Source organism: Belonocnema kinseyi, chromosome 8, assembly GCF_010883055.1.
Source record: "Belonocnema kinseyi isolate 2016_QV_RU_SX_M_011 chromosome 8, B_treatae_v1, whole genome shotgun sequence".
Classification (NCBI taxonomy): domain Eukaryota; kingdom Metazoa; phylum Arthropoda; class Insecta; order Hymenoptera; family Cynipidae; genus Belonocnema; species Belonocnema kinseyi.
The window spans coordinates 98618047-98627099 of NC_046664.1; the positions used below are offsets into that span (position 1 = coordinate 98618047).

Consider the following 9053-nt stretch of genomic DNA (forward strand, 5'->3'; position numbering starts at 1 on the left):
AATTTTTATTTAATAACCCTTTCTAAATTTCAAAGTTGTCCAAATTCTAAAAAATAAGGTTAAAATCCATATGACGTACAAAACATCAAACTAAATGCGCACCAAATGGCAAAAGGTCGTTCGGGTGTCTCCGGAACTTATCGTTTGGTACGACTTGCACTCGCTAGATCCAAATGCTCAAATTTACGCCCTGCAAATAATTCTGTGGCGTTCGTCCGTGCGGATTTACTCCTTCACGATAGAAAAGCACACGTCGTCAAAATTTACATAGACTTTCGTATACTTAACGCCCCAAGTAAGTTTATAGCCTCACGTAAATTTACTATGTCCCACGCCGATCGAATAACTTCCATCATCGGACTTAGTAATTTCACAGTCGACTGCAAATAGAAGAACCTTTATTTTATTTTCACATTGTCACCTGCAGCGAAATAACATAAGATTGTAAATAAGTACTGTCGTATCATAAATTAATAAGGTTATATATTGTAATTTGAAAATAAACTGCACATATAATTACTAGCTGATTGTAAATATCACCAAAGTTTCATACTGTGTGTGTGTGTATGTGTGATGAATGTGACATTCGTTTTTCAATACATTGTTTGAGTTAAAATAACATTAGGGTGAGCTTCAAGGTCATCCGAAACATATGACCTAAGTACATCTTTGAATGTAAAATTTTCGGTTCTTTCGATTTCCGATGTCAAAAAGGGACGTTTCTTTATGAAAAGAAAAATTTGACCTTGAAATAACCTTGAAGATCACAACTAAGGTTACCATCAGGTACCTTCTTAAAAGTTACTACGGGAGTGACCTTGACTTTTTTGAAAAATAGCTCATTTAAGAAGATACAGGCTTGTTCCGTTACTTTTGAGACACCGCGTGTCTGTGTGTGTACGTGTGTGCATATAAAATATGCACAGGTTTTTACGACAGGTTCCTCTTAAAAAATCTAAGCTAAAATAACCCCTTAAAAATGTTGTTAGATGAATTATTTTATTCACATTCCGTTGAAGCAGGCAATAAAAAGTAACTTTTCAAAACAAATAACTAAAGTTTATCTCGTATACTTTGTATCCCACAATATTTTCATGAAGGATTATTTTGCAAGTATCTATAATTATCTTGTAATTTTTTGGTCAGGAGTCTACTGTAAAGAGTTATATACAATATTATAAAAAATACAGAATCTTCCTTAATGAAGGACTATCTTCCAAAAGATATTTTATGGAATAGTGCCCTTTTTTATTGGGATTCAGAAAACCCTACATTTTAATAAACTAAAAGTAGAAGTCACTACATTTTCGGTAACTTTTACGACGTGAAAATCAGTATAAAATTGGATAATTTAGTTAAATCGAAAACTTTGATGACCACCAGAAGAGTTATGAGTTTAATTGTATTTCAAACAACGGGGCTTTCTGATTCAGTTTAAAAAGAGTGTTTTTATACAGTGCAAGCTTCCATTGCAATAATTAATTTTCCACGCCAAACTTGCGCTCTAGAAAAGGTGTACAACTTTGCCATTGAATGAACTGTGCATGACCTTGTCAGAGCTGGCAAGCTCAACTTTAAATTAGGAAAATAGTGAGAAAAACTAAACCATATAATAAAGTTCCTGTTGTCAGGGATGCTGGCGTGGCGGAAGCAACAGTTCGCCCTATGGACGATGTCTGTCCGTGGGATGCTGCACCCGGACCGAATGCCGAAGCAGAGCCAGATATCGCGGCACCAACATCATCTGGAGCAATGGCATCGTTTGAGACCTCATCATTCGACGCCAATGCCGCTCAATCTCAGACTCTCGAGTCTCGACCCTCGCGCAAGAACTCTTCTCAATTAGATTCATGCAGTTCCTCATCTGACATTAGTATAGCAATCGCGGAAGTTTCAGAAAGACTGCGTAAATCCTGTGGCCCGTATCCTAGCAGTTCGAGTAGTAGCACTGAACGTGCAAGCACGGCTATGATCACCCGCAACTATTCAGTAGGTTCCATAAGTGGAAAGGTCAAGCTCTCAGACACCAGCAGATCTTCTGTGTCGTCCTACACTTGTCCTTCGTCCCAGCAGTCGCTTGATCTCTCTCATCTAGTCGAAGAAAAATCCGAATCATTGAGTGTGGTTAGAACTGTCCCTGAAGAGTTGCAGGTTCAAGTTCGAACAAACGTGAAACTTCCTAAGGATGATCACGTGCCCGGCAAGGCGCCCTTGATCAGTATAAGTGCAATTGTGGGGGACTTGTCTGGGGACGCGGTTGATTCTGAAATGGAGAGTATCGCGGGCCCAAGCTGGGAGTGCATTTCGAGAGAAGAGCAAGCGACACAAACGAGTTATAACAAAGTTGACGTAGATGTGCAGAAAGACGATGGTGGTAATGACGATGTGTCGAAGACTATGGTGCCGGTTCATAGTGAACTGAAAACTGAGGAAGGAGCAGAAGAGGCGCAAGTTGTTCCTGTCTGGGCACCGGACACCCAGCAGAATCCAACCGCCACCACGACTGCGACAACTCAGGAGCAGGGAGACAATAATGTTAACGAAGTGTGCCCGTGGGAAGACGAGTGAGTACCTGATTCTTGATTTTTAGTCCTATTTTGAAGGGTGCAAATCTGACTGCTCTATTTTCATCTTTCCAGAAGATTCTTGTATTAAAATATTATTATAATTTAAATTATCATAAACTACAATTTAAGTAAAAATTAGATAAAATTACTACCGGATTGTTTTCCAAATTACATTTAATATTTTATTTGTCATTAAAAAGTATCCTTTTTAATTTCTTGAGGAAAAATGAGGCATTACTGATTAGCCTACACACCATAAGTAGTGCCCAGACAAACAGCGTGCCAAACAATCCAACCAATATTGGTTGGAACTACATTTTTAAAAAATGGTCAAAAACGAAATATCAAAATAATTGTTGTCAATGTACAACAATGTTTAACGCCTTATGCAGTGTTTAAAAACTATATTATTTAAATTTTGTGCAACTTCCCCAATGAATTTTTTTTAATATGTTATTTAGCATATCTTAAGATATTTTTTATCCGTTTACAATATCAAAAATGAGGGTGGCGATTTGGTCTGAAAACTCGGATAACTAGGTATTGCTGGAACGTTCTAAATGTAGGAAAAGTCTGGATGAACCAGGAAATGATCCGGAATTCAATTTCGAAGTTAGGAAAATCTCAGACCTTCATTTTTGAATCGCTACACTGAAAACTATTTGAATGTCTCAAAAAAATGTTGGAGTGAAAATGATATGATGATTGATGATATTTCCTTTTTGATTCTGTTGTCAAAGTTGCATTTTTAAAACAACAAATTTTATTTTGAAATGACACTTGTTTTGATTTTCCAGGGAAAATTGTAGAGTGGATACGCCCTATGTAAAAACTTACGCGACGTTAGGTTATTTGTAATTTGGACTTAGAACGCTAATCTTACATACCTTAGGGTTACCAGACGTCCTTGCGGACTTCGTGTAGTACCCTAGGCTAGATTTGCCTTTCGAAACGTCTGGAAAGGCCTGGGTACTTGGGTTGTTTTCCAAAGATGCAGCATCCTAAAAGGTATTCTTCAAGATAAAGAGTGATATTCGATTTACGTAAATATTATAATATACTTTGCTTTAAGGCAGAAGTGGTTCTACTTTTCTATGTTAGAAATTCGCACTCACGAATCTCTGGTAACCCTACGAACTTTAAACTTGAAACTTTGCAAATCCGATTTCCACTTCTTCTACTTCGCTAAGCCCGAGGATCCAGAGTACTTCGCAAATATGATTCAACTTTCTAAAGTTGTTGTTTCACCTAGTATGTTGTTCTCAGTAAATAGTGTTTTTGAAAGTTTTTATCGGCATTCTAGTGTTTCGGAAATAGTCTGAAACACTAATTTAGAGACTTTTATGTGAATTTTTAAGTCATTTTTAGATTGCGAACTTAATACGTTATAAGCTTTTATTTTTTATTTACAATATAGAGATTTTCAAAAAAAGCGTAGCTATATTTTGTCAAATTAAATCGATAGGCAGGAACCATTTTGAAGTGAGAGGATCTAATTTTTAAGCTTGAAGCATGAATAGTGAGTTGGAAAATAAATGGAGTATGAACTCCGATTCCTGTAAGGTTGAACAATTGAACACTGTACAAACGTACAACCATACGAAGTAAATATGATTGTGGCCTAAAGTTTAAGGTTTGATTTCTTTGAAGGAAACGTTTGCAAATTTCTGAGGGACGAGGAGGTTGCTATACAGATACTGATAATTTTTTTACAAATGTATACATAGATATAATCTTAAACACGTTGGGTGGAATACATTATGTCTTTGTTGTTACCACTTGGCGTTCTAATGTTTATCTAATATTTATAAACGAAAGAAGATGCCAAGTTAAGCAAATATCATACATTTTAGATATATGTTGACATCAGTATGATAAGTGAAAATATGGATGCACTCTTTTCAAGTAATTTTGTGTGTATATGCATTGTACAGATTCGTTCCTGGGGATTCAGTCAATCTTGAGCCCAATGACCTTTCCCTTGGACCGCAATCTTATTCGAAGCACTTTTTAAAACCTTTATTATTCTTTTTCGACCTGAATGATCAGAGAAGCAAACATCTTTTAGTGCTCAAATGTTTTAGACTTTTCTTTGTTTCGAAATTTATGTTTAATTATTTTTTAAGTTTGCTTTGTCTCTTAATATTCTACAAAATTCTTTTGAGATTATATGAAAATTTGGTTCTAAGGTGGTACTGCACTTATCGATGTGAAAGTTTAATCTCGTAGTACGTCAATAGTAACGTACATAAATCGTTAGTCGTGTATAGTCCAGTCTCTAGTTCAAAATAGATGTTCTTTGTGTGTTTAAATTATGTGGATATCTATTTACAATCAATGGAAAATACATCCTCTACCGTAAAAAATCATTGTCTAATAATCGAGTCTTAATTTATCTTTTAAGAACTATTCTAGGTTTAACATTCTTGCGTACACGTTTCGTGTTGCATGTATTAATATATTTAATATTGAGGTATTTCTACGTCATCAAGACGAACTATATAAAAAACAGACTCAGGATTCAGGAACTGCGACTGCCCCAGCACCTGGAACCTTTGCATTCAACAAATTGTTGGTGTTAATCTCTAGTGTCGCTATTTACTGTATTTGATATTGTAGATTCAAGTTTCAAAAATGTTAAAATAGACGTTAGAAGAATATTCCAAGTTGAGAAAACTCGATGGTGGACCTGAAAATTAATATCGGAATGGAAAATTTATATTATATTTTTCAAGCTTTAGCACTGCAAGTTTATTTATATTTTTTTAACTATGCTAGTCATGAAAATACGCTTATCTTATAATTGAGGACTTTAATTTTTTGTCTTTGTAGTACAATTTTTATAGATGGTAAATCTCACTTGTTATATAGGTGGTTCCGTTCTGTCGTTGTATGAAATGCGAATTAACTCTGGGCCCTCGAGGAGAAATTTATCTGTAAATTCTCATGTACCAAACCTAATATTTTAACGATGAGTGTATTTTGACGGGAGCTCAATTTAATTTAAACTGGATTCTTATCGTAACTAGTTAATCAGGTGAAAATCACAATTTCACCGAAATGTGAATGCGATTATCTTGCCAGCGTTAAGGCTTCGAATTCCGGAGCAAATCGGCAAGAATAGCATACTGGTGTTATTCTCATGTAGGCGTAAATTTTATAGGAAAAGGTATTATTCGAATGTATGAGGTGTTAGTGCGAATTATTGTTTATGAAACAAACTTGTTGTGATGAACTTGAACTCAGCATTTTTTAAGAATCTCAGACGTAGTGTAAAATCAATCAAAACTTTGCTCGTAAATTGAAACGAGTTCTATGTGCAATCAACACTTGTGCTTGGTGCGTTTTATTGTTTTTCATTGCCACATTTGTTATATTATATGTGCCATGACGCAGAGATTGCAATTTGATAAATTCAGTCCTTGTTTCTTACGCAATTTTTCAGTGAAAATCAGGAAAGGTAACAAATGTAAATCAAATCAATTAAATCTACATCTATTGCAGAAATTGCTACCATGAAACGTTTGTTGTTATTAAGAAAATTTGTTCTTGTTTATGTAAAAGTCATCGTTGCAAAAAAGGGGCACACAAAGTTTTGTAGATTGGCTTTGTAGACTGATTTATTATGTGCCATTAGGAGGTAATTTTAAGAGAATAATTTTTTTAAAGATTTAGTTTATGTTGCCTAGTCTTGTATTTTAAGTGTAAAAGAAGAATTTTTTATTTTTAAAACAGTGGTTTGTTTAATATAAAGGACAATGATATACTGTAACTCTTTTTGTGTAATTTTGGTAACCCTATTTTCAAAGTAATTATTAGTGATCAGAAGACTGCATATGTACCTGAGATCTTGCGAGGTGAAAACTTTGAAGTGGGCCTCCCATTTTTCACCACTCGTTCTTGCGCTATATTTAATTTCCATTCATCTTTTTTTTTGAACTTCATTAAATGTAAATTATTAAAAGATTATTTAGAGAGATCGATTTAAACGCAAGGATGCATCCAGTTTTTTGTGTGTGTGCCCCGCTTCTAATTTTCATTTTTGTCAACAACAAAAAAAATCGCTATGTTTTCTCGCTGCTTAACTCCACCACGTGTACACTTTTCTCTGTATAGAATTTTTTAATAAGAGAGAAACTTCTTGTTGCCATTCTGATGCTGTTAAGTTTTCACGATCGTTATCCTGGGTTTTCTATTTCTTCATCTTTTTTTCTTCTTTTAAGAAGAAAATGCAATGAACGACCGTCTTGACTCTCTTGAAGAGGAAAATTGTAGATTTTTCACGACTCAAAGATGCTACGAAAAAACACTTTGACCTCGTGTCCGAAATTTCGAGTAGATGCTGATATTATTAAATGTTTAAGGAAAATAAAATAAACCCAAGTATAATAACTAAACAGGATCACTAAAAATGCAATGGGACAAAGAGTTTCTCGCCTTTTCGAGATAAATAAGCTTAATGTTAAAACTTTGGATATTTCCGTAAAACGAAATAAGAGACGATACTAAACGCGATATTATAAATAAAAATTGAATCATAATAATGTGTTAAATGCGCCATGTTATTGGATAATTCAGAACAGTAACGACTATGGACGTTGAGTAGTTGCGTATATGTAGCAAAGTAGAAGGAGAAATTGTAATTCAATTTATTACACTTCGTAATACGCTAGTGGCCAAGTGCATCGAGCACCGTTTATTTTGAAGCTGCGTTAATGTTATTACTTCGACGATGACTATTAAATGATATACAGCACGTACGAGGAAAATGTTACTAGCTATACGAGAATACGTTATAGAGGGTAAAAAGCTTTAGTGTATATAGTTTTATAAAGTGTTACTAGTGATTGAGGATATAGCTGATACACTTCGTGCTGGCGATAGTCTCGTCTCATCGAAACTAAACCAAAAAAGGGGATAAATGTAAGGAAAGAAATTCTAACCGAAATTCCCAACAAACAGTAACCACCTGTTATCAAGACGATGCGTATAATAACTGACTGTTTCATTAATTACATACTGTACATCGTATATTATTCAGATGATTAGTAACTTTGTTACTGCGTTTAATATACCGATCTACGGGTAACGAAATGTAAGCTGTCTAATACCATGTCCTTATATGAAATATTATAGTGCCATTAAAATGATTATAGTACTGAAAAATTGGATTTATTTTGTTTAAAAAAAACCTTCCATTCCAGTTCTTTGGCATTTTGTTCATTAATTGGTATTTGGGATATGGGAAAATAGAAATAAGTTGTGGAAGCATTTTTCTCGACAGTTCGTCAATATATTGAATTGAAGAAACTATATATTTCAGTTCATTTTCAGACATTCGAGCTGAAGTACTTAGATCGATCCGGAGTGATAGGGTCTCGACTGAACTGAGGGGCTCAGCAAATGTACTGAGAATAGTTGGCGGAATGTCGATATCCGTGCTCCCGAATGGCAAATTGATAGACCTGCTTGCATTAGCAGAATGCATTCAGTAGCAACGACAACGATGAGAGGGACATCGTGACGGATATGCTAGGCACTTATCTAAACAGTATTGGTCTCCTCCTTCCTGTCCTTCTAGTTCTCCTATGGCGTCGCAGGTTTGCCTGGAATTGGGATAAAAATGTCTGCTTAAAATCGGCATATCTTAGAAGATTACAATTTATCATTTTTATTTACCTACTTGAATTTAAAACTATTTAAATATTGCTTTTAAGATCATGTAAAAGTTACCCAATGTCTGCGCCTTACCGACATTTTTAACAACTTACGTCTACATGGAACGAAATATCGTGTTAAAAATTTGGGAGATTAAATAAAGGGCACCAAGGAACGTTTGTGCGGTCCTCAATATTTTGGAAAGTATCTTTATTAATCAATTTCATTTGAAGAAAAGTTATTTCTCGATCACAGAGGGCAGATTCGCATTAAAAATTCACAAGTAAATTTGCGACTATTGGCTGACCTCTTCAGGCTTATTTGTTTAGATTAAGAGTTTCCATTAAGATAAAGGATTTAGTTAACAAAAGGAGTCGACTAGTCTGAATAAAATTAACGTTTGAACACGTCGTCTGAGAGGTTTTATCGTCCTCACCTCAAACACGATGTGTAAACGTTAATTTTACTCAGACTAATCGACTCCTTTTGTTAACTTAATATTTTGTCGCAAGAATAATTCTGAGTTTTTACTTGGATTTGCCACTGTGATTGAAAAATAACTTTTCTTAACCATAAATATTGAGGGTGATACTTATTTTCTTGCAGATACATTTGATTGTGATTCTAAAAATGTAGGGCAATACAACCGTTCCTTAGTGTCTTTTATTTAATTTCACACAGTTTCCACTCGATATGGCATATGAAGTAGAAGTGGGTTTCCAGGGGAAAAAATCGATTTAATGGAGATTATTTTAATAAAAGAATTTAAGACTGCGAATTCATACTGCATGAATCTTCCGAGTACTACGTTGTACATTCCCCTCAGCC

General features: G+C 34.7%; 2 protein-coding genes across 7 annotated transcripts in view; one reads left to right on the forward strand and one right to left on the reverse strand.

The window, feature by feature from the left end:
* The window catches only part of LOC117177728 (regulator of G-protein signaling 11), a 50384-nt gene extending 42651 nt beyond the window's left edge, over window positions 1–7733 (forward strand). The window contains 2 exon segments of the mRNA XM_033368623.1: window positions 1632–2564; window positions 3365–7733. Coding sequence (XP_033224514.1) covers window positions 1632–2564; window positions 3365–3425 — 994 coding nt within the window. The 3' untranslated portion in view covers window positions 3426–7733.
* A 192-nt stretch (window positions 7734–7925) lies between these two features.
* The window catches only part of LOC117178017, a 79930-nt gene continuing 78802 nt past the window's right edge, over window positions 7926–9053 (reverse strand). For all 6 annotated transcript variants that reach the window (XM_033369204.1, XM_033369206.1, XM_033369205.1 and 3 more), the window contains one exon: window positions 7926–8173. In XM_033369204.1, coding sequence (XP_033225095.1) covers window positions 8056–8173 — 118 coding nt within the window. In that variant the 3' untranslated portion in view covers window positions 7926–8055. The remainder of the gene's footprint in view (window positions 8174–9053) is intronic.